General features: G+C 40.1%; 1 protein-coding gene across 3 annotated transcripts in view; it reads right to left on the reverse strand.

Moving 5' to 3' along the window:
- LOC137563686 (hepatocyte growth factor receptor-like) overlaps window positions 1–26802 on the reverse strand; it is a 179622-nt gene that overhangs the window by 50469 nt on the left and 102351 nt on the right. For all 3 annotated transcript variants that reach the window (XM_068276436.1, XM_068276438.1, XM_068276437.1), the window contains exons 9-10: window positions 26129–26290; window positions 20428–20527 (exon numbers count right to left, since the gene is read on the reverse strand). In XM_068276436.1, the coding sequence (XP_068132537.1) occupies window positions 20428–20527; window positions 26129–26290 (262 nt within the window). The remainder of the gene's footprint in view (window positions 1–20427; window positions 20528–26128; window positions 26291–26802) is intronic.

Consider the following 26802-nt stretch of genomic DNA (forward strand, 5'->3'; position numbering starts at 1 on the left):
CATAAACGCATAGCTACAGTAGAATAATGTATAGAGGGAATGTGGTCCAGAACAAAATCAAGCAATGCTGGCAGAGTGAATAACTAAGTCTAGCAAAGTCCCATGAAGTTATCTTGCTGTGATTTGTGTGAGACTTTTGCAGAGTCAGGCTTGTAATACAATATAATGTAAAACTTAGCTTCACACATCATAACCTGCCAATAAAATGCCACAAGTAAATGTCTTCAGGACAACAAGCTAGCTTTTCATTGTGTACAGATTCAAAGGAGGACTTAGTCATCAGAGACTTGTGGTAATACTACACTCCTCATGTCAAACCCATAGGAACAGTGCAGCATGGGAGGTACAGTTCTCTTTGAACTTGATTACCTTTCAGCCATTGTGGGTCAGTCACCAATAAGTAGTCTGTCCTGTCAGTATGGGTATAATTAAAGAACAGCGGGTCATTTGTCTGGTCATCTTACACTGCAGTTTATCTGTCTCAGTCTCCTTGCTACCCTGAGGGAAATGTCCCAGCCTGACTGACAAGTGTCCTGAAAACTGTGTTGAGGAGTGTGTTTCCCAAATACACTGATGGATTTACCAGTGTCTCTCCTTCACAATCCTGTGAAAGGTGACATTAATATGGAAACTATGTCCTATTCAGTTTGTGCATATGGGTTGCATCTTTCCATATCAAACACTTCTTCTCTACAACTCTGAGTGCACAATGATTGCACCAATCACTACACTGTACACATTCCATTTACTCTACCAGAGCTCTGCTGGCAGATCTGAGTCATACAACTCCATAGCTGGTGCTGCTGAAGGATAAGCATCCACAAACAGCTGTAACAGACAGATGAAGATTAAAATGGTTAAGGGCTCTGCCTTTGACATGGGAGACCAGGGTTCAAACCCTGGCTAGGGCCAGTACCTATTCAGTAAGGAGTTCAAGGCAAGGCTATATAAATGTTAGGATTTAAGGATAAATGGGACCATAAGATAGTACCTTTGGCCACCCTTAATGGTCCTTTTGGTAAGCTAAGGAGAGAGAAAGGTCAGAGAAGCTGGCAGTCAGGCCTTTTGACACCCACTAGGCCCAAGGCAGCTGCCTAAGTTGCCTTGTGGATGATCCTGTCTGATCTGTAAGCTAGCTTGAATATAGAACTCTGTAAATAAAAGACTGTAAGTGTGATTCAAGCCAAACCAAGATGCCTGATTTCTTCCAACTCTCACACTGATGCATCTAGATCTTGCTTTTTGGGTACTGCTGGAAGTGATAATAACGTGCAATTGATGTCTCTTTTAAGGCAATAATATTGTTGTCCTTTTTAATACAAGTGACGACATGAAAGAAGCCCCAAATCCTCTCCAATGTGTGTATATCATTTTCCGCCTTTTACATTTGGCTTTGAAAGTTTGACACCATTTATTTTATTATTATTATTTAGTATTTATATAGCTCCGACATCTTCCGCAGCTCTGTACAGAGTATATTGTCTTTGTCGCTAACTGTCCCTCAGAGGGACTCACAATCTAATCCCAAACATAGGTCTATGTACTGTATGTATTGTGTAGTGTAAATATCGTAGTCTAGGGGGAAGCCAATTAACTTATCTGTATGTTTGTAGGAAGTGGGAGGAAACCACCCAGAGGAAACCCATGCCAACATGGAAAGAACATACAAACTCCGTGCAGATAATGCCCTGGCAGGGATTTGAACCGGGGACCCAGCGCTGCAAGACAAGAGCGCTATCCATCATGCCACCATGCTTATGTGTATTTTTGCCACTAGTTATCAATGTGATGCCTTGCAACCTTTAAACCTAGCTAAATACCCCCGGTGCTAGCATGACTCCTCCCCTCCTTCCTCACTAACCCATGCAATACAATATACCTCGATGAAAAATACTACCTTCCCACCCCAAACCCAGCATAACCCCACCTAGTGTTAAATACTATTCTACACCCTAGCATTCCCCCCCCCCCCACCTTATTAAATACTCTCTACCCTGAATATTTAGCATAATCCTTTGGAGATGCAGCAAAAAATGAGTTCTGCGCTGAAAATAATCCTATATATATGAATGATGTGAAGGTTCTAATTTATTCCCTGTCAGTATATAGCATTTTATTTACATTTAGATCATAATTCATCTGAATTGTATTGTCAGACGGTTGCTTCTCATTCATAGCTGCAAAATAACAGTCCAGAACAATGGTTTTCAGCTCCAGGGAAAGATTACATCTCTGCAGCAGAATCTCCACTGATGTGTGCTGACATTAAAGTGAATGGAGTTTTATCAGCTGCCAATATCAATTTCACATAAATCAAATATTTAAGGAGATGTCAGTTTGTTAAAAGGCTCTGATATTCTCCCTTCCCTAATTATTATTCTGTTGACAGTGCTAATGTGTTGCAGGATAAGATTCTACTCTAATATTCATTAAATGCAAAGCGATTTGGAACAAGGCAAACAAAACATCATTTCCATGAAGAAATAGCATTTATATTTGTAGCTAAGAGCCCTGTAAATAATTCAAGAGAAAAGAAAGTAAGATGGATTGTTGTTATACCTCCAGCATGTAATGTACAGGTATGGCCATTGAATAAAGCAGGGTTATAAGACAGACACACAATGAATAATCCACATTGAAATTATGCCAGCTGAAAAGCTTTTTGCCTGGCATACCTACACATTTACTGAACATTCACCATTAAAAGGAACCCGTGGTGACAGACATATGGAGGCTACCGTATTTATTTTCTTTTAAACAATACCAGTTGCCTGGCAGTCCTGCTGGTCTTTCATTAGTGTCTAAATCCCACACTTGAAATAAGCACGCATGCTAATCTTGCCAAAAATGTCAGAAGCATCTGATCTGCAAACTTGTTCACAGTCTGTGCTAAAAGTATTAAGAGACAGAGGATCAGCTGGACAGCCAGGCAGCTGGTATTGTTTAAAAGGAAATATATACTGTATGTCTGTCTCCATATGTTTCTCACCTCTGGTTCGCTTTAACATGTACATTTTCTTACAAGTGAATGATGCTGAAAAAAAATTCTTATTGTACAAAAACCACTTGACCACTACAGGTGGTGTTCCCCTTAGGGATCAGAGCTCCTCCCATTCATTTGCCAATAACTGTATCACTACTTATCTGTTATGATCATGTCTGCAGCGTTTACTGCTGGCTGCAGTGGTATTGTAACCCAAGCAGTTCTGATGTCATTACATGCATTTTCTTGCATAGTTTGGTTTGCACTTAAACTAGTTGCTGATTCCATCTGCAATCGCTCTGAAGTTAATGACAGTTTAATATGCTTTTGTGTAAACAAACATTGTCTGCTGCAATGGAGGGGCAATCCCTTTCCTGCAGGCTGCATATCATTGTCTGCCTTTTCCTATCAGCCTGTGATTAATTACCATTCACTTGTGTGGGAATCTGCAGGTCTGCTCCCATTGGATGACCTCAGTATAAAGAACTGCTTCCTGCAATGCTTGATGGGCTACCATAGTCTCAGATTCTGTCTGTTACTCTGCTCGTGCCCCACCTCGTTCCTGGTCCGTGTGGACTGCGCTGACTCCTGCGAAGGGGTCAGCGAGTCCTCCTAGTTCTGCTCTTGTTCTAGAAGTTGTTACTTGCTTGTCTTGTGTCATATATTGGTTCATCGCCAATATATACGCATACTTGCGCATTTTGTTATTTTCCTTGTATTCGTGTTATTCGTGTTACGTTGATACATCAGTGTCGCTGATATATACGTACACGAACTGTTTATTTCCTGTGTTCAGTTAGTCAGCCTTCCAGCACGTTTTGGTAGTTTGCGCGTATCGTGAGCACCCGTGCTGAGCTAGTATCCTGCTCCTGGTCCTGTTTGTGGATTGCGTTCATCTCTGCGAGGAGATAACGAATCCTTCTGAATCCTGTCATGTTACCGTTTGTGGATTGCGTTCATCTCTGCGAAGAGATAGCGAATCCTTCTGAGCCCTGTTCCCTGTATTGCTCCAGTGCTAGTCAGTGTTCCTGCTTATGTCATATATCGGTTCATTGCCGATATATACATATGTTAGTCAGATGTTACAAATAGTTTAATTGATAGCTGTAATTGTAATACGCTAGGAAAACATACTTATTGTATATTTGTCTGTGTTACGTTCATCTATCTTGATCCTGCTATTTCCTGACTATCTTGTCCTGTCTTTGTGAGGCACGCCATCGCTGCAAGCGCATTGGCTGCCTCATTCCAGTCTGTCTTGTTGTGGACGCTTGCTGTCACTAAGTAGTGGCTAGTTAAGCAGGCGTTCATTCTGTCTACCTGTCCTGATCTCCTCAGTCCTGGTTTATGCGCTCAGCGCTACTTTGCGCTGAGACGTTATTACGAAAGTGTTGTTTGTGGCTGTACGGATCTGCACCGGCTCTGTGCACCACAATCTCCTATTGGAGTCAGTCCTCTCCTCCACTAAACTGGGGATATCCTGATCCCTTGTGCTGGTGTGTGTACCTCCTTCACGTCAGCTTATGTGTTGTATGCTGACTGTGGAGATTACACCCCCAAGCCTAACATTATCACACCAAAATGATCTATATCTTGTTTTGTTTCACCACCAATTAAGCTTTCTTCGGGTGGTATTTTTACTAAGAATTATTTTATTCTAAATGCATTTTAACGGGAATAAAACACCAGTCAATAAGAAGAGTTTTAACAAGATAAGTACTTTCTCCCTTCCAAAGACTAACTACACAATCATTCTTAAAGATGCTATAGATAAAACCGTTTATTTTGCTAAGTATCTCTTGACAAACAGATGAGTTTTATTTATGTAAATATGTGAGTTGGCCATCTGAATAGAGAGGGTGTTAGAAACGTCTATAGTTTATAACTTTAAATAACACACACAAAAAAAAAATAACAACATTTTTTTTAAAAGGTATAAATGACCACAATGTTAAATGCCCAATACAATAAAATCTCATGACATTTTCCTTTAAGAATGTACAACAAACATTTCCTTTTGACAATCATGTGATTTTGTTAAAAATATTGATAAGACTAAAAAATGAAGCATCCCCACTAAACTATATCGTTATTTGGGTTGAAAAAAGACATATGTCTGTCGAATTCAAGCAGAAAAATACTAAAAATAAATAAAAAGTAACACATCTCTTGAAACAAAAGGAATAACATCCTCACACCGGTAAGGTAAAAAGCAGATATGTGTATACATAAACTTTCACAATAACACCCTGCTGAAATTAATAAAGTAATTCAAGTAAAGCAGGTGCCATAAAACACTAAACACTACTCACAGCATTACATTCCATATGTTATGAGGCTTTTCAGCAACTGTAATCATGCTATGTACTGCACTTTAAATTACCTGCTCTGACGGCATTGCATTTTGCAGCCAAAGGTGGTGTGAGATGAAGTAAACCTGGGTCCATTTCAAATATGTAATTATGAGCTGGGTACATTCCTATTTTAGAATTCCCTTGCACACAATTAGATGTATGGTTAGCAAACAAGTTGACATCACTTGTCTGTACTTAACCTTTACTGAATAACAGTGAAGGGAGAACTCTAATTTACTGTATTTTTAATAAGCAATCCTATGTTAAACCTCAAGAAAAGAACAGCCATTTGAGATACAAGACAACATACATCATTGTAAAAGGGTAGGAAATGTTTGCAGAATGAGAAAAGTAAGCTGTAGTAATTCATTTCAAAACCAAGGTTTTTTTCTTTAAAACATGCTTATACAGTAGAAATGTATGGCACCGCCACAGCACTTTAAACAGACAATAGATGATATAACTTCTGCAGATTCCATGTAGTAAACTTCAAGTCATATATAAAATGGGGTATCTGCAAAGTGATGTGCCTTTCCCTAGTTGTGGAAGAACATTGCAATTGTTGGAAATTAAATGCAACATTTCAAAACATTTCAGAAAAAAATAATTTGCTGGAACCTTGGAAGAAATATGTAAATGTGTGTAATAGCCTCAGATTCACATGCTAATGATTTAATGTGTTTCATACTCAAAGACCAGCTTCATCAAAGGATGTCTTGGAACCACTGAAAATCAGTGAACCTGCAGACAAGGATGACCTATAAAAGCTAAGCAAAGTTTGCCAATGATGCAAAAGTGCTATCATATAGACCAATACAAGAGGTCAAGAATGAGTGTGCCTGAAGATAAGGGTAAAGAGACCAACCAAGTAACTCCTTGGCTAGATAATGATATCCAACAAATACATGAGCAGCACAGACTCCCAGTAATGTACAGTGCAATATCCCTGAAGAGTTCTCTTTGTCCCTAATGCCACTGTAGTCTGAAGTGTATTTTAATGAGGAACATCTTCAGCACCGCTTGCAAAACTTGCTTTTATTTGATCCAGTTGGACTGATTCAGGTTACACAACCAAATATTTAGGATTTGTAGCTGCCAGAAGCCTTACTTTTTGCAATATAGCAGCATATAAGCACTCTTTATTTCTAAGCGATCGGATAGTAAATTTAGAAGTTTGGCTTCACATCATGCATCTCACAGTAAGAAGCACGGGCTATTACCTGCACTTTCTAGTTTAAATATCAGTAACAGGATAAATGAATTACTATTACCTACAGGTTTAATTTCTGTCATGGTAGCAACTTTTGAAGCCAGAAATCCGAGTTAAAAGATCTGTTCACATTATAAAATGTTAAATACTTAAATACTGTCCTGAAAATACTACTTTTTTTTATAAAGATGGAGATAGCCATTAATTGCAGAGAAAATGACATAAAGTGACTTTCCTTCCTTAATAATGCACACAGCTGCATAGATGGGGATGGCGGCTCACAGAAGACCCCTTTTCTCCTAGCCGGTGGACATCAGTGGCTGTGCTGACATAAAGCTCTGCAGAGGGCTGCACACTCTTTGAACTGTGACTGGCTCCCTCGTTCTGTAATCCATCCTTTTATTGTATTATTGGTGAATTCATTGCTCTTCTTATCAACTGTCGAGTAGCGATGTCCTTTAAATTAATAATGGTGGTATATGTAACTCTCTTTGAGGCTATTCTATAGAAGCGGTTCACAAGTGCAGACCACACATTTTACTAGTCAGGTCAGTGGAGAAGATGCTCTTACGGAATGATAAAATCTAATAAGGCTCTTTAGAAGTGATGCAATATGACTGATTGGTAGGGGCAGGAAAATCTCATTTGCGATGACCTTGCTGTTATGTGATTTGACATGACATTTTAAGCTCCAAATTGGTTTTAGCAATTGAAGAATATGATGGTTTTAGTTTTCAAGAAATATTGGATTGCAGAACAATGAGGAAATGCTGTAATTTAATCTACTGGCTACTCAATTAGAATATTGCCCACAAAGCAGCACCTTTGCTTGTGATTGAATTATCTATATTTTAATGGAAAAAATGGTATAGCGCCTTTACTTTTTGTTTACATTACAGGGGAAAACTGAAAACTATCTGTATGTCAATAAGACTGAGTGGAGGCAGGGTAAACGTTATATTGCTCTGTACTGGTGCAAACATACCGCTCTCAAATGCAAAGACAGAGTGCCAGTGGCTCCAGCCTATTTATTTTAGATATATAAGATATTTGACACTGAGATCTTTATCAAGAAATGTTATTTATTTATTACTATTGCAATCCCGGAAAGGATAAAGGTGGCAAACAAATGGCTGAGAAGATACACAAGGCTACACTGCAGCTTGGGTACGCATGTTTATAGGAATGTAATGCTGGGAATACACCATACGTTTTTACCCCCGATAGATAGGTTCGATAGATAATTTCCAACTTAACCGCTATTCCTTCAGATAATTTTCTGGCTTGATTTCTCATAGAGGCGAATAGAAAGAGAATGGAAGATAAGAGAATCGAGCGCAGAATCGAACAGAGAGTCAAGCGGTAAAATCGATCGGGTGGAAAATCGAGCGGAAAAACGTATCGTGTGTACCCAGCATTACATAGCATAGTTGCATATACATTGGAGTAGGGTGAATGTGACTTAGTGATAGCTTACATGAACATATGATCAGAAAATCGGGTTAAAATGTATATTTGGGCGCAGCAGAATTTGCTTGGCATGAACCAAAATTTTGCTAATCAAAGCCTAATCAGATACAGAAGCTGTTGATAATTAATCATTAGCTTGATTTATAAATGAGCTGTCCCAAATTCTGATTAGCCCCTGCAAAGTTTCAGTTTAACCCCTGAAATCTCTGGTCTGCCAATTTCCTCCTCAGTGGCAGCATGCAAGTTTCTCCCTCCTCCCCTACCTGCAGGCAGTTTGAAAAAAAAACCAACCCCTTAACTAAAGTGGGGAATGGATTAAAGCAGCCCATGTAGCAGGGTGATGGAATCAACTGCTCTGCCTGCTTTAAAGTGGACCTGAACTCAGAACTTCCTCTCTGCTCTAAAAGATAAGCAACATCATAATAACATATTGTTAAAATCCAGTGCTTTCAAATGAGCTTATCTGCTGAGGCAGTCATGTGACACAGGGGAGAGATTACAACTTGTGATTAGTCACAGATGAGGGGGTATTAGACAGGCTAAACTCTCTACATACACACAGGGTGAATTTTTCAATGTTTTCCTTTTGTTCTGTGCGTTTCAGGTCCACTTTAACCATGCCTCCTGACTGACTGACTGACTGACTGACTATCCAACTTGCACAAATCTGCTAGATTTCCTAAAATCTAATGGTTGTTCCCATGCCTATATAGTAGCATTTTCCCACAGGAATATCATAGTAGTGCAGCATGGCTGCACATGGGTCTGCAATGTAGCATGATTGTTTATGCGTATGTAAGGTAGTATGGGTGTACATATGTCAACTGAGTACCATGGCTACACTTACGGCTGTAGCAAAATGCTTGTAAATATATGATTGTAAGAGGAAGCTTGTGTGCAGAGCAAAAACAATTCATTTATTTAGTAATCCTGTCATCCATGATTGTAATCATGTCTTCTATCTCCATATTTGCATGGCTGACTGGTTTCTAGGGTGAACATAGCAATTTCCCGGCAGAAGGAACTGAGGACTGGAAATTCTGCTGCAACATGTACCGACAGGGATGATATGATGTTCTCGGTGACTGCTGCCAAATATGTAAGCCTTAGCTACATTACAACAATAAGAAGAGGTACATCCAAAAGTTCACCGCCTCACAGAAAGAAGAAGGATCATGAAATAGTGATCTATTTTTCTGCATAAACCTGAAAACTGACATAAATCTAAACCACAAGCTATAATATACTAACGTCACCCACATTAAACCATACTGGTCACCCTACATAAAACAAACTTACCAAAGAGCAAACATCCACGGAGTCATTAAACACGTCTCACAAGGTACATTGCTACAAGCTTCATTGAATAGTGTTTTTAGAAAATGATCATTGTGCCAACATTGGAATACGGGCTGTAAATAATCTTGTACCCAAGCTAATCTCCATGGTTACAGCTGAATGTATTTCATTTACAGTATTTATAACTGAGTCAATCAATTTTGTTTACCTCCTGGTTGTCTAACACGACCAACTGCTCTACATGTACTTGTCATATATGTCAAAATTGCTGCTGTTGAACACCTGTCTTCTAAGTTGTGTAGTCACTGAATCATTAATGAAACGTCTGTTACAGTTTCCAGATGTTTCAGAAACAGCTGCCAAATCAGCACTCTGGTAAACAGGTAAAATACGTTCTTCAGCAGGCCCCTTATTCTTTTTTTGTTATGTCTAAAACTATAGTCAATAAACCACAGTGTGTTTGTTACTGTGTTGATAGAAGTCTTCTCAGTGCTGATTGGAATCTTGTCATCTTATTGTAGCTGGCATCTTCCATTGCTTTGTTTGTTTTCTTGAAGCTTTTCTTTTTGTTCATTGAAGAGACACAGCCAGCAGCGTCGGTTTTCTCAGAGCTCCAGTGCTCAACTGACGTCATTTATTCTGCAAGCCCTACCTATATTTACAGATACAGTGAGATGATACAGCAGGGTGTTGTGGCCAGGTGAGAGGAAACACGTAGGTAAAAAAAGCTCATGCCAGGGTTTATTGGGATTTCCCTCTGTTACTGATAATGTAGGTAGAAAAAAACAAAGTCTTGTAAAAATAATACCTTTTAATGGCTAACTGATAAAGTTAAATGATGCAAGCTTTCTGGGATCTAGTCCCCTTCTTCTGGCATATTTCCAGAGATTGGCTGAAGTAAAACGCTGATGCAGGTAAATAGTAAACACGTAGATGGCAGTTGTGCTGGTTACTGTTTAGCAGTTAGATGTCAGGTGATCAGCAGGCTGGAGCCAGTGAGTTAGTGCAACCATACATAAAATACAGCAGGTTTCTGAAGACCATGAAGCCACGCCAAATATGTTACATAAGATGTCATGAATCCCATTCCACAATTTAAATCTTCTGTTAATGACTTGAACAGTTTCATAAATTTGTACTCAGAAATCTTTCTTGCTTATTCATTTTTGAAGTTACCCTTAAAGAGAACATGAACTGAAAATTAAAAGTCAAAATAAGCATAAACTGGTCATACTTACCTCCCGTGTAGTCTACTCATCAATCTCTTTCTCCTCTCCTGCGTCCTGTTTGTCCAATGTGATCAATGGAATTCTCCGTCCTCCATTTTGAAAATGGCCATTACCCCATAACAGTTTCCAGGTCAGCACACTTTTAAACTGTAATATCGCCAACTTGAGCCATAAGGAAACATGGGCATTACCTTGCTCATCAGTTGACCTATCAGCTATAACTGACAGTAACTGATATAAACCTGAGAGCAACTGAAATATTTCAGTTCTGACAAAATATTGTCAGAACTGGAAGGGATCATCGTTAGAAGAAAATGGTGAGCTTCTTAAGAGAAACTGATGGTGAGGTAAGTATGTTATATTCATTTGCAAGTACATCATGTGTTTATTTTAAATAATTTTACTCAGTTCAAGTTCCCTTTAAGAATAAGTACTTTGAGATCTTGCATGCTGTGTCCTGGTTCACAGAAGTGTAGGCCCACTGGTGTGTCCATTTTACCTTCATTAATTTTAACGCAGTGATGGTTCATTCTTGTTCGCATTCATTCTTCTGTTACTGACAAAACCCAGGTGCATCACCACACCTGTAAGTAAATCTTGTAAAGAGGATGAGAAAGTTAAGATGAAAACTCAAGTTACACATGCGCATCACCGAATTAGCACCATGGCCATTCGTGGCCTATCACCGTGGGACTAGCAGGAGAGAGCATGTGTGGGGTGGATGGACATGGCACCCTGGCCAATTAGATCACAGCAGGAGAATGCATTAGTGGGCCGGAAGGAGTTTCATATACACAGTGGTGAGCTTGGAAATCATTATTATAGATTGATTATCAGATGACACTGAAATTGGTTCCATACCAAGATACAGAAGCTCTGCTATCAGCATGACAGCAGAGCGAGCGAGTGCAGTGACTCAAAAGTGAGCGGACTGCGCAGCAGGCATGATTGAAACCTACACCCTGGCAGGAACCAGCAGCCATAAACAGGGCATAGATTTCAATTACCGTGGTCCGGAACTGATTAATCACATGACCAGAAGCAGCCGAGTTCATTGAGCCAGTTTCATATTATGCAGCATTAATATAGCGCTGACATCTTCTGCAGCGCTGTACAGAGTGTACTGTCTTGTCAATTAACTGTCCCTCAGAGGAGCTCACAATCTAATCCCTGCCATAATCATATGGACTAGGACTCTAAATCATGGACTTTAAAAGTGATTTTTTTTTTATGTCAGCTAATCATGGAAGTTACCTTTATACACAGTTAGGGCTGGTACACACCAACAGCACTTCTGAGCTCTTTTAAAAATACTAACACTTTAAAAAGCACCTGGATAATGTATTTGAATGGGATGGATCACACCAGAGCGATCTGATTTTCTCTCAAATGCAACCGTGGGTCCTGCAGCATTTCTGTGCTTTTCTGAGGCGATTCAGCCTCAATGTTAAAGGAATACTATTGATACCCAAGTGTTCTAAAATGACAATGTACAAATAATGTCTAAGTAGCTGTTTAAACATTTTCCTACTTTTCATGTTAAATATCAGAGGCAAAAGCTGTAATTTATTGAGGGTAGGATTTAGCTATATTGGGACAAATCAATTGCAGAAGGTGTGTCTGCTTCAATGCACAGCCAGAGTTGTATATTAGACTAAAGAAAGCAAATATCAAACATATCAAACTCTGAAATCAAAAACAATATGAAAAAGCTGTGACAATTAGTTACATTTCCTCTGCTCTCTTCAGACACTTTAGTCAGAAACAGAGCTCCCAACAGCTGCAGCTCCTGTGTCCTGTCTCTCTCTGTCACACACAGAGCTACACATAGAGTTAACTGAAGAAGTGTGAGGGGAATTCCCCCTCTCCTCATGGCTCAGTCAGCTGTCAGTTTTGGCGTCAGTAAACTTTGAATGTATTTTGCTAACAGTAAACAAAGAAGTTGCTACTAAAATGTATACACCAGTACTTAGCAGCACTTCCCAAACAATTCCTGTGTCAATTGAAAAAAATATGTGAATCGATAGTATTCCTTTAAGTATAGGAAAGTGGAAAATCTCTCTGAAAAGCACTAGAACAGAGCGATTTTCTAAGCATTTTTGTTATAGAAGCTGTTCAGTTCCAGCTTTACTGTAACAAAAAAATAAAAAAACGCTACACCAAAACGCTCCAAAAATTTGCTAGGCACAATTAGAAAATCACTAGGCACATGCTTAGAATCGTTCTGAAAAATCACTTCAAAAAGCCCTGAGAGCTTGCGATTATACTAGAGCTTTTTGGTGTGCACAAGTTCTGCAACTGAGTGCCTGCACAGATCTAGCAAAACATCTGTGCCTGAATTGGGGGTTAAATACTCCAAATCATTGATCCAAAATGAGTGTCCAAATGGGGAATTTTGAAGTCAGTTCAAGAACTACTAAAGCCAAAAAACAGTGTGACAGCTACACAAGTACCATATCTGCAAAGGAATGCCAATGACAGCCTCTGTATTCCTCTATTTTAATTAAGAATTCCTTTAGAACAAGTGACCCCCATGCTAACCTAGAAATAAAAAACACATATATAAGTAGATAAATGCTAGTTCTACTTACATAACAGATGTATTGCACTGTCCATGTTATGATTCCTGTGAATTTTATAAAGGAAAAGCAGAGAATCCTATTCTAGATAGTTTCCATCTTGGTTACCTTTGAATGAAGCTAATCCTGACATAATTTCCTCCCTCAGTCTTTTTTTTCCTCTTGCTAATTGTGTATTTGTTACCCGCCCTCCTCCCAGAGTCTTCAGACACTCCCACTGAGGTCTATACTAGGAAGTGCACTATCTTATGTCATTAGAAGGAGGGGGAAAGAAAGGGAGGAGGAGGAATATATTATAGATAAAAAGACCCCCCTGCATGCAACTGTTTTGCCAGCTGATGGCAATGGCAATTAAAGGGCCAGTGCTCCTAAGATATGTGATAACTCCAAACCATAACAGCAGAAAAAGTTTTGAATGCAGGATTAGCATTTTATCACTTAATACACTCAGACCAGTTGCTGTTGAAATTTGATTTTTATGGTGACAATCCCACTTTAAAGCATTTTTAGTTATTTCCTGAGCCATATTATTCAGAAAGGACTGCCCTGAGGATAAATGTTCTAACTGTTTCACTGTGATATAAATAACCTTTGCCTCACTGATAGGATAGGTGTGACATATAAGTGAACTGTATGCTATCTTCTTATCAAAACAAAAACAGTGGAAATAAAGGGTGTGACAGTGTGAGACTGAATGGCAGAAGGTTAGCGGAGTAGAATTAAGCTGAAAGTAACCAGGATGAGGAGCCGCAGTTTGGCAGATTCAGAGATTTTCCCATGTCATGTCTCATCTTGCCTAATGAGAATGGCTGATTTTCTTATATAGCATGTTATCTTTAGAGCAGCCATGTTTCCATCATGTTGCTAGTACACAGGAATGGGATTTCTGTCGCTGGAAAGGTACTGTTATCATGCTTTATGTGTACACTGTAATGTGCGTAATGACAGACTATATTACAGTGACAGAAAAAGCTAGCATGATAAATAGCTCATGCTCTATAAGGGTAATGATGATAAGAAACTACAAATAGTATCTGCTGAATTCGCAGGGATTACAAAATACTCACCACTTGCAGATGAATTAGTGAAAGCAAACCCTTAAAGGACACGCTACTTCGAGACCCTTCCACTGGGACGCCGTCTCAGATCCATCCCCTCCAAAACCACTAGGCGCATGAACACCTTCTTCCCCCAAGCAGTCCTCCTGTTGAACTCACTGAACTCAGGACGCTCTGGCCCCCAGAGCATCCCTCTCTCATGGCAGTAAACTCTGACTAGAAACATGGACTGTCACATCTGTAAACTCTGACCTCCCAAGACTCTAATCGTTGCTCTATACGTTTGTTTGTTTTATGTTCCTGAACTGCCACTGCTCTATACGTTTGTTGTTATATGTTCCTGAACTGCCATGCCATGTGAACCACAAGCAATTCCGGGCACACCTAGCGGTGTGCTTGGCGATAATAAAGATGATTCTGATTCTGAAGTAAGAGGAATATGGAGGCTGCCATATTTATTTCCTTTTAAACAATACCAGTTGCCTGGCAGCCCTGTTCATCTATTAGACTGCAGAAGCGTTTGAATAACAATAAAAACAAGCATGCGGCTTATCTTGTCAGATCTGACAATGTCAGAAACACCTGATATGCTGCATCTCTCGTTACAGTTGTACTTTGAAGATGATTCAAAAATATAATACCAGAGGTAAGTTTATATACTAAGCGTGCCTTACCTCGTACACTCATTTTCAAGAGTAGAGCTTTACTGTAACCCACTGTGTCCGTAAAGTTAGGGAAAACCCTAATTGTAAGAAATTCGTAGGCTGTCATCCTCATTACTTTGTAAACAATGCCAGTTTTCTGACTTCTGTGCTGATGCTCTGTCTCTAATACTTTAAAGTCAACCTGAGATTACTTAAAAGGAAGAATTAATGCAAACCTGTGGCTTCCTCCAGCCCCCTTCAACCTGATCGCTCCCTCCCTGCCATCCTCTGCCTTCTGAATCCTCTGCTATGGCTCCTGTAAGTTCGGCCAGTTGGGGCTTACTGCACATGCGCGGCCGTGCGTGCACCCCCCATCAGGCTCCTGTGGCTGGGAGCATTCTGTGTCTTTGCAGTGCTATTGTGCATTGGAGGAAACCAGAGTGCCCGGGAGAAACCCACACAAACACGTGGAGAATATATGAACTCTGTGCAGATATTGCCCTGGCTGGGATTTGAACAATGGAGCCAGCCCTGCAAGGCGAGACTGCTAACCACTACGCAACCCGCTACCCTTTTTGAATAAAAAAAATCTTGTCTCGCACATCCCCTCACCCCTTTCACTGACACAGAGGTTTGTCTATGATGTGGCAAGGAGGTGGTGACGACAGATGGGAAGTAACATTTTTTTACTCTACACTATGCAGAGACGCACCTGGGCAGAACTGGAACTTGCAGAGGATTAATCAGATTTGGAAGGCTAAACACGGGTTATCTGACAGCTTGATTAATTATAGTTAATCAGAAGTTTTCAAATCAGTTCTGCCCATGGGAGTTTCCAGTTCCCAACACCTTGAGTGTAATCTGCAGCTGGTTAGGCTGCTCTTCCATATGGGGGTGCACACTGGTGTTCATTAATGGAAAATTCCTGTAAAGGAATACAGCACAGAATATGGCAAGAGTGCTTTGTATTATTATTTAGTACTAGCCGACCCGCGGCGTAGCATACGCCACATAAGAAGGTAGAGGACAGGAAGGGGGTATTGGGCACAGCGGCGGGGAGGGGGGTTGGACCCCCCCTCAACTGGGTCCCCCATGTGCACTCCCCCTCCAGCTTAAGCTCAGCAGGAACCCCTCCCCCTCACCTGGGTCCCCCATGTGCACCCTCCCCCTTCACCTGGGTCCCCCATGTGCGCTCCGCCTCCTAGCAGCCGCCACTATTAGTAAGAGGCAGCAGGCGGGGATGACTCACCTCTTCCGCGTTCCAGCGTGTGTTCCACTGTCGTCACTTACTGCAATGCCACCCACTGCATTGGTGTAATTTTGCTTTTTAAAACAGAAGGAAATCTGCAATAATTCAGCTAAAAGTGAACATTTGTGGTTTCCCACAATGCACTGCTACTAAATATGCAAATTACCCCTTTTCCCTATTGATAAGCCAAGCAAGCATCTAGAGCCGCTGGTGTATAGCAAGCTTATAGCTTTAAATTTTACACAATCATATCAAACCCACATGTAGACAGCCTGTTTCAGACTTTTGGTCCTCATCAGCACATGGCAGTGATTGATACGGCTGCATGAGATAGGGCTTGGACCAGTACAACAGAGTAACCAAGCAGCTCAGGGTGACCCAAACCACTCTGAATGTATAGGGGGATAAAAGGGACCAAAAAGACCTCCTACTAAAAAAAGCAAAGCTTGGTGTAATTTGCCTTCCTAAAACAGAAGGAAATATGCAATAATTCAGCTATAAGTGAACATTTGTGGCTACCCACAATGCACTGCTACTAAATATGCAAATTACCCCTTTTCCCCCTTGGTAAGCCAAGAAAGCATCCAGAGCCGCTGGTGTATAGCAAGCATATAGCTTTAAATTTTACACAGCCATATCAAACCCACATGTGACAGCCTGTTTCAGACTTTTGGTCCTCATCTGTACATGGCAAGGATTGATATGGCTGTATGAGATAGGGCTTGGACCAGTACAACAGAGTAACCAAGCAGCTCAGGGTGGCCCAAACCACTCGGAATGTATAGGGGGATAAAAGGGACCAAGAAGACCTCCTACTAAAAAAAGCAAAGCTTGGTGAAATTTACCTTCCTAAAACAGAAGGAAATATGCAATAATTCAACTAAAAGTGAACATTTGTGATTGCCCATAATGCACTGCTACTAAATATGCAGATAATTCCTTTCCACCGTTGGGAAGTCAAGCAAGCCTATAGCTTTAAGTTTTACACAGTCATATCAAACCCACACATGACAGCCTATTTCAAACATTTGGTCCTCATCAATTCATAGCAGGGATTGATATGGCTGTATGGGATAGGGCCTGGACCAGTACAACAGAGTAACCAAGCAGCTCAGGGTGACCCAAACTACTAAGAATGTATAGGAGGATAAAAGAGACCAAAAAGTCCTCCTACTAAAAAAAGCAAAGCTTGGTGTAATTTTCCTTCTTAAAACAGAAGTAAATCTGCAATAATTCAGCTATAAGTGAACATTTGTGGTTACCCACAAGGCACTGCTACTGAATATGCAAATTATCCCTCTTTGCCCTTGGTTTGATATGACACTACTTCTTCTTGCTTGGACCAGCCCCTTTTTCTTGCTTGTCCGGCCCTGGGGGCAGGGCGCTACTTCTTCTTCTTGCTTGAAGGTTGAGGCACTTACTCTATTATATATATAGATTTATAGATTGCTGACATCTTCTACAATGCTGTACAGCATATATACTGTAGTCTTGTGCCTTAACTCTCCCTCAGAGGGGCTCACAATATGACTATCCGTATCATAGTCATATGTCCATCATGGTCTAGGGCCAATTGTATGGGGAAGCCAATTAACTTATCTGTATATTTTTGGGATGTGGGAAGAAACTGGGGTGCCCAGAGTAAACGCACGCAGACAGGGGGAGAACTTACAAACTCTGTGCAGATAGTGCCATGGCTGGGATTCGAACCGGGACTCAGCTCTGCAAGGCGAGAGTGCTATCTACTACACCACCGTGTATGTATGTATCACGATGACTTAAAAGGGATGTGTAGTAAAGAGTAGTGAATTTATATTCTATTCCCTATAAACATTCCGTCATATGTAGAGAACTGTCTGTGTTTTTCAGTTCCCTTATGTCTGATTGAATGTTTCCCAAATGTATCAACAAATGATGCATATTTTCAGTATTTAAACAACATTGCGGAAACACTCATGGGAAATGTTTTTCCAAATATACAGTCATATCAGTGGGAACATTGAAACCTGAAATTGCACTGCTATCGATGATACCGGGTCAGTTATATATCTTGAAGAAGGGGGTTATTAAGGCATCTCTTCTCTGCCGCAAAGACAGTACTAGCTAGAGCGTTGAAAAGTTCCTCTTGCCCATCCCTGATCTCTGGATCGAGGTAGTTGATGATATTATGCATATGGAGGAATGAACTTCTTCCCACAAAAGTACAGAGGAATCTTTCACTTCCACGTGGTGTTTGTGGCTGAATCATAGAGTTTCAGATTCCTTTAAAGAGAATCTGTATTGTTAAAATCGCACAAAAGTAAACATACCAGTGCGTTAGGGGACATCTCCTATTACCCTCTGTCACAATTTCGCCGCTCCCCGCTGCATTAAAAGTGGTTAAAAACAGTTGTAAAAAGTTTGTTTATAAACAAACAAAATGGCCACCAAAACAGGAAGTAGGTTGATGTACAGTATGTCCACACATAGAAAATACATTCATACACAAGCAGGCTGTATACACCCTTCCTTTTGAATCTCAAGAGATCATTTGTGTGTTTCTTTCTCCCTGCAGTTCTCATGCACTGAAGTTTCAGGCTGCTCTTCCTGCAAACAGCTTTGCCCTTGTCTGTAACTCTTCAGTATGTGAAAGCCCAGCCAGCTCAGAGGATGATTTATCCAACTTGTAAAAGATAAGAGAGAAGAGAGAAGCTGCCCTAATCTAAATAATACACAGGCAGTGTGCATAGAGGGGCCTGGAAGGGGGAGTTCATAGCAGAACCACAACACTGAAGAACTTGGCAGCCTTCCAGACACAGGCCGACAAGTCTGACAGGGGAAAGATACATTGATTTATTACAGAGACGGTGATAGTAGAAAGTGCTGCAGTAAGCCAGAACACATTAGAATAGCTTTTGGAACTTGTAGGATGATAAAAAACAGAAAAGAAAATTTTGTCTCTTTAAGAAGATAATGTCTTGAGGGATGTACAGAGTGTTGAGTTAGTTAACAATGTATGGGCACTAGGTATTGAAGACAGGACAGTATAAGTTTGTCCGTTAAATGTTGACAGGCTGTATCAGAGAGGGTTAATTTGTAATTTGGGATTGGGAATTTAAAGGCTATGTTTAGTTTTTGGACCTCAGCTCCAATGCTTTTACATATGTGGATTTGCTCTGATTAGAATCACAGACGTGGATGAGAAGTGATGTAACGCATTTCATAACGTATAACTGGTTTTGATGGGATCCGTTTAGTTTTAGTTTTTTATTTTTCTTCTTTTATTGTGTTGATACTGTTTTTCTTTATCTTCGTGGCTCTTTCTTTTCTCTTCTCTCTCCTCTGACTTGTCGGTTGGTATGAAGTTGGCGTACTACTTTGAGCTCACCATTTATCCTCTCTCTTCTTTTTTTCTGTCTCTGTCTTTCTCTCAACTGTATTTCTGCGGGTGCACTTGTTATATGTAACGAATCTGCTGAAATGTGCACTCATTTGCTGTATCCGACTGATGATATTGTCAGGATTTGTTTTATCTCCGGATCACTACTGTTGTACTCCTCTTTCTTTATATTGTTAAATAAAAACAGATTTAACAAGAAACACCCAGTGCTCCACCTGTACTTATGTGAGGTTACCTGCTACTCTTTTGGTGGACACATTTGGTAAGCATTGCTAAAGTACAGTATGTAAGCATGTATGGCAGGGTCCTTAGTACTGTTGTTTTTTTTGTTTTGTTTTTGTGTGTGTGTATGTGTGTGTGGTTGATTGCATCCAAAAGTGATGGTCTTATATAAGCAGTGTTCTTTCTCTTCACGGCGTATGGAAAATGCAGTATTTCAAGGCTAATGTGTAGAAATGCTCTGTCTTCATTCAGTACTGCTATCTCTTTATATAATTTCCCTGTCTCCCTGCGTCCCATGTCCATGTCAGTGCTTTTGCACTATTGCGCATGTCCTGCACTGACAACCATTGGGACAGGACGCAGGAGGGACCAGGGGGCGGGCCGGCTATGCTGGCATGTGTGTGCGCGCATTTGCGCTGTAATGCTGCGGTGGCGGCGAGGTGACAGACATAGAGCCCGTTTTTAAACGGGCTTAGGTCAGCTAGTCTCTAGTGTAAATAAGCTGTATAAATATGGTGACAGCAGGGTGCCACCTAAAGGATCAAGGATCATGCACGTCTTGGTGCATGGCTTATTTGCATGCAATCAGTCAGTTACAGCACAGTAAATAAAAAGCTCTGTGAATTACTACACATTAATCACTATCAAGGAAACATTTGAGTTTTTTAACTAAGGCTAACCAGGAAGAAGAGAGATCTGCACCTGGTCATAGAAAAACACGGAGCTAGGAAAACAGAGTAATGTGACTCACCATATTGTACTGCTTATGTGGTTCAGATAACTGGATTACCATCCGAGGTGAGGCAACTGCATTCAGGTTTGTCCCTTGAGCTGTGATTGTGCTTCCTCCACTGTAGAACAATAGCAATATCAACATTAACAACTGTCTTGACTTTAATTAATATTTAAAATGAATGTACCACAAATAGACTAAAATTACGGTATTTGCTATGGTCAACATCATGGCTAATATTACAGATGAATGCATTTGAAGGTTGATACTTACTGTAGGACAGACTGAAGGGAGATACTTTTGTGAAGTGAAATCACATATCTGTCTTAAAGTATTACTTTTAAAGAGTAACTCTACTTTAGTGCAAAATATACATAGCACACAGTATTTCAACTCCACAAAAGGCATTTTGTAATTTAAAGTGGACCTAAAGTATACAAATAAATTCCATGCTGTCAACACAGTCCATAGTAGTTATAATGGGGTAGCATTAAAAATTGTTTAAAAACTGACCTTCTGTGTCAGAAAATACAAGTTTTGTGCAGATTCCATAACATGCAAAAGAAGTGCCAAGTTATGATGATCTCACATATTTTACCAATAAACCATTCTGTGCTTAAGGCTAGGTTCACAGTGCTCAATTGCGTTGCAGAAAAATTCTGCATGTCAACTTACTGCCCATACAATTCTATGGGCCTGTTCACAGTAATGGATAACATTTTTCTAACTTACTGCATGCAGGCTTTGCATTAAAGTCTATGTCCAGTCTCAGTTGTAGTTCACATACATTTTAACACATGCGTTATGCAACTGACCACTGTGAATCCAGCCTTATCCTGCCATGTCTTTCTAATGGAGTGCCAGGTAATACTTTTTTTAACAAGCAAACCAAGGAGGAAGCTGTATTTCTTAAACATTTCTATTGTATAGTCCAATGTTGCTTCTATCTAGCTCTAGATCTACAGTTCTTAAAACTTTTTGACCAGTGTTGACATAATTACAGGAAAATCAGACAAATGGTTACTGCCATTCTTAAAAAAAGAAAGGTATTAAGTATACACTGCTAATGTATGGTGTCAAAAAATGTTTTTTTTTTGTCATACCATAAGCTTGCTTCTAAGACAGCCTCTCCAGCAGTAGGAGAGCTCATGTAGCTGTAAACTGAAGGACTGCATCTCTCCAATGCTGCTCACAAAGCCACAAAGTATGTGCAGATTTTTGTGAACAAAATGTTCCTCAGCCATGTGGTGGGCTTACCATTTCGTTTTGTTTTTACTCATTTAGATACTCTAATTTACTCTTCACGGACCAAATTAAATACCAAATCGCCCCCCCACCCCCCCCCATTAACTTTGATAAATTTACTCCAAATGTTGGGATTCATTCATCCCAACAAAATTCATCCGCTTGAACTTAACTCAGGCCCAGGGGCGTTGTTTGCCCCAAAGATCAGTGGCACGTGCCGCAGATCTATTCTGGGGTGCCCCGGATGTCCCCCAGGCAGAGTCAGATCTGTGGAGCCTCTATGGTGGCATGCTGGGAGCTGTGGTGCGTCAGTGTGGGTATGCTGGGTGCTGTGGTGCCTCTAAGGGGGCATGTTGGGTGCTGTGGTGCCATGCTGGGAGCTGTGGTGCCTTTATGGGGGCATGCAGGGAACTGTGATTATTCTATGGGGGCATGCTGGGAGTTGTGGTGCCTCAATGGGTGGCCTGTGGGAGTATGTGAATAGGGCCAACTAGAAGGTCAGGAAATGCTATGGGGGGACTGCCAGACAAACTGTGATATTTATGTGATATGCTGCATTTATTTATTTTTTTGTATTAATGGAGAAGGCTGCTTCATCCAATATTTTGCTGGGCAGGCCCACTGAGACTGCTGTTACGTTTGTGTAAATTTGACTCCAACCATGACCACACCCACATTCTGGTGCATTGCCCCACCCATTTTTCAGCTGGAATGCCCCGGATCTCTTAGGATCCTAGCAACGGCCCTGCTCAGGCCTGAAACCCACTAGGAGAGCTTTTCTGAGCACTTTGTGATTTGAAAAGCTCTTGCTAATGTAATGCTATGGGTGTGATCCCACTTGAGTGATGTGATTTTATAAATACCCCCATAGCACTGCATTAACAAGAGCTTTTTCAAATCAATAGCGCTTAGAAAAGTCTTCTAGTGGGTTTGAGCCCTCAGGCAGATTTGAGCAGCATTACTTTCTAGCAATCCTGCTAGAAACCATGGCAGCAATATAAGGCTTATGTAAATTACTTCCTAAAATTCTCATTTCCTTGGTGAAGACATTGGTTCTGGCTTTGCTAGGAAGTCAAACTTCACACACCTATATTTGTGGGTGTTTCTGTAATGGAACATTTATTTTATGGAGAGAAGGGATCCTGACAGTTTGTGTGTATAGTGGGGGTGCGTATGCATCAGCTGGGCTGATAACTCCTACCCCTATAGTAGCTGACGTCAATACAAGCTATTGTAGTGAACTCATGAAGCGCTCCACAGCAGTTACCACACAGAATAGGTATATATGTGTAAAAAAAGCTAGGTTCACAGTGGTCAGTTCTATAACTCGTTTGTTATAATGTGTTCAAATGTATGTGAACTGCAATTAAGACTAGACATAGGCCTCAATTCACTGAGCTTATCTCCTGTCTTTAATAACTCTTCTAGAGTTGTTACCATGGTGAAAAGGCATGTAGTATTCAGGAAACATTTTACCTCAGGCAAACCTAAAGTTAACTCTTCTGTCTTTAAGTTAACTCTTCAATCCTTAAAATAACTCCACAGTTAAAGACAGACTGTTTATTAACTGCGTGTGAAAATAACTACAGAGGAGGTAAATTAACTACAGAGGAGGTAAATTAACTACAGAGAAGGTAACTTAAGGAATGAAGAGATAAGATAACTCTCTTACTGTGTGGAGGTAAGTTTTCTCTTGCTTTATTATCTCCAGCATGATCTTAGTGAATTGAGGCCATTGACTCTAATGCAAAGCCTGCATGCAACGAGTTAGAATAATGTGATCAATTACAACTCAGTACTGTGAACAGCCCCATAGAATTGTATGGGCAGTGAGTTGAAATGCAGAATTATTCTGCAATGCAACAGAGCACTTGTGAGCCTAGCTGAAATGTATAGAATTTTTTTGATAAGAATATTTTTTTTCTTAGGGAAACACAGGCACATTGTACAACATAATTGTGGTAGATATCATATCAAACTTTCAAGGCACAAGTCCCCTTCATGAGTTCATTACAAGTGTATAACTGGCCTAACAAAGGAGCTTTGTACTGTGAATGCATGCTATAATCTCCACTACAGCTAGACGATAATGTATGACACTCAGTTACTTTGTGATGTTGATCCACTAAAGTAATATTCTTTGGTGAATGCAATATAAAATGTGTTGTCATTATTGTCTGGAACTTGTGCACATACAGCTATGCATTTTCTTGCTTGCCAAATGCAATAGCAATTATTTAAATATGTTGTAAGTAATTAGTCTAGGCACAAGTCCCAAATGTACAATTTGGCTTATCCTTCCAATAATTACGTTGACTATTGTGGTTTGCTGGATTTTTCTAGAGTAAATAAAAATTTTATCGCTATTCTTGTAGAGTGGACTACCCACAAGTTCAGGTTTCATCATCTGCAGACCCATTGTTATTCTACCATTCTTGTAAAAGAAAACTGAAAAGGCAACTGCAATCCAGCTGAAAATGATGTTCTCAGAAAATGATATACATAATACCTCCAGTCAGGATTCAGGAAAAGGCAATGTTGGAGTTTGAATAATGAGCTATGGAGCTAATAGCTACGGATGGCAAGACATATCCCTCTTCCTGCAGACCTTCTGCAGAACCTGAAACTGTCTTCCAAAGAATAGTACTAATAATAAATCAGTGATTATAAGAATGTTGAGATTTCAAATGGTCCATTTAATGATCACTGTCAGATCAGGAAAGGATTGCACATTTTTCAGGCACTAGCTATACCATACTAACTGCACAAAGGTCGTGCATGCCAAATCCAAATAAGCTTTATTGGCAGGACTAAAAACAATAGCAGTGCCAAAGCAAACTATTAGCATTAACATGGGGGGGGGGGGGAGGTTGGGGTAGGATAAGGGAGGGGTATAGGAAATTAGGGTATACAGTCCATAGGGGTGTGGAGGATATAGGGGACAGTATTGGGGCTGGGATATACAGTCCATGAGGGAGAAGGGTATAGGGGGGCAGTATAAGCGGTATACAGTCCATGGGGTATCATGTTGCTCTCAGTTGGTGTCAGGCAGTGACATATTGGGCAGCTATTTTCATGATTTTCACCACCAGTGTCTGGTATGTCTGACCATTCTCGAGACATTGCACTTCTAATTTCACATTACTGTTCTATCCCAGTGTTCTTTTTTCCTGCTGTCTTACAGGTTCCAAGGCAGTCACAAAGTACTGTTTTAAATGTAGTTATTGCTTCTTGATGGACTTGCTGAACAGCAATATACCATATATATAACTTATCTGTTCATATGTACGATTTTCAGTATCAGTCATCAAAATCTGCAAAGAAGAACTTCAAACCTCGCCATTAGCAAATATCTGTTCTGCTGGCTGTTTGCCCAATCTGGTGGACCCCTGCCATCTTCCATTTGTGCAATTATTTCTGTCAGTGAAGATAATTAAACAGGGCCTCTCTGATCCGTCACCACTTCAGTGATGTCTCTGTTTGTACAGCTATGCAGGACCTTGGCACTTTTGCATAGGGAAGATGCTGTGACTGAGGTCACTGCAGGACAAACTTAAACTTCCCTGTGCTTGGTTATCCGATAAGGAGACATGTGACAAAACATTATTCTAACCCCAATCACAACATCTTTCTATTTCAGCTCTGTCACTATGACTTGTGAATTTCTGACAGCATGCTCAGTGGTGCTTTCTGTATCTAAAACATAAACAGGGGGAAAAAAATCAGTAGGGTTGGTGATGACTAGGTCAGTACTATACTGCAATTCTCACTGCTCCCATTGCCATTTTGTGTAGTGTAGTGGTGTGTGTGGCCATCTCACCTAATAGGCAACTGTAATAATTCTGATTGCCTGGACCATGTTGCTGCTGTCTAGTTCTGGTTCTTCCTGCTCCGAAACATGAACAATATATTAAGTGCACATGGCATTTGTGGAAGTCAGCTCCAGCCAGGAGTAGGCAGCAGCAGTGGGGTCTTAGTTCTAAGGACAGTGACAGGCTCCTGGGTGGGGAGTAGGAATATTGCAAATATATGTTTGAAAATGTCAATTTCCAAAATGCATCCATTTGCATACATAATTTACATAATCTTGCATCAACTCTGAATTATTTGCATCTCATTGATCATCCCTACTCTGCAGACATAGACAAATGCAATGTCTGAGCTGCAATTTTACTTTTGTTGGTAGACGTCTGATTTAGTATAAGCAGGTTTAACTATCATTATTCCTTTCTGCATGTAAGTAGATTATGTACATGACGCCCAATCATATCTGAATCTTTCATTTTCAAGGGGAATTTTCTTCTAAAGTCAAATCTGAAAATATGCACATAAAGTATTTCTGAAGCCTTGCTTCCAAACTTAGAATTTTTGTACTTTTCGCTATTCATGTTGTTTACAATTCATCTGCAATGTGATGACTTTTTAGCACATGTTCATTACTTAAATAAAACAGCTAGAAACTGCTTGCATTTACCTAAGGAAGGACTTTGCTGGATGTATTTTAAAAATGGATGGATCTTCTTTATATGTGAAATTTGTGCTTGCCTTACGACGGGCACCGTCAATTTTCAATGTAACTGGATAAGATGCAATTCTTTGGCCTGGTGTGTAGCACTCAATGGCAGTACTGGAAACACTGAAAGAGAGAATAAACATGGTGCAATAAAGAACTGTTTTTATAGAATATGATGTGAGAAAATAAGTTCATTGCAGAGAGAACATGGGTAATTACATTTCTGACAGCACTGGAATTCTACATCGTTAGATCAAACTCCGTTTCAAAGTTACTTTGAAGATTTTGCTAAGTATTCTTATCTGTTAACACGAAGTACGGGTCAGTGTGAGCTCTTTAGAAGCTGAGCCACATTAGTGATTCATATGTTGAGCCTCAGTCAATTTCCTCTTTGATACCCCACCACTTCACACACAAACTTTAATATTGTATACTAATTTCATAAAACGCACTAAAAACAAACTTGAATGAATGTAAAAATGAATGCATGTTGATAAAGGAATTGTTCCATATATTTCCTGTTTAGCTGGGTGAAGGGGGCTTTAATATTTATTTATGTAATAATAGCAATATGTTCTGAGATGGCCTATCCTACAGTACATCTTCTATATTTGGAATGTGCTTGTTCACATGTT

This window comes from Hyperolius riggenbachi, chromosome 3 (assembly GCF_040937935.1).
Source record: "Hyperolius riggenbachi isolate aHypRig1 chromosome 3, aHypRig1.pri, whole genome shotgun sequence".
NCBI classification, from domain to species: Eukaryota; Metazoa; Chordata; class Amphibia; order Anura; family Hyperoliidae; genus Hyperolius; species Hyperolius riggenbachi.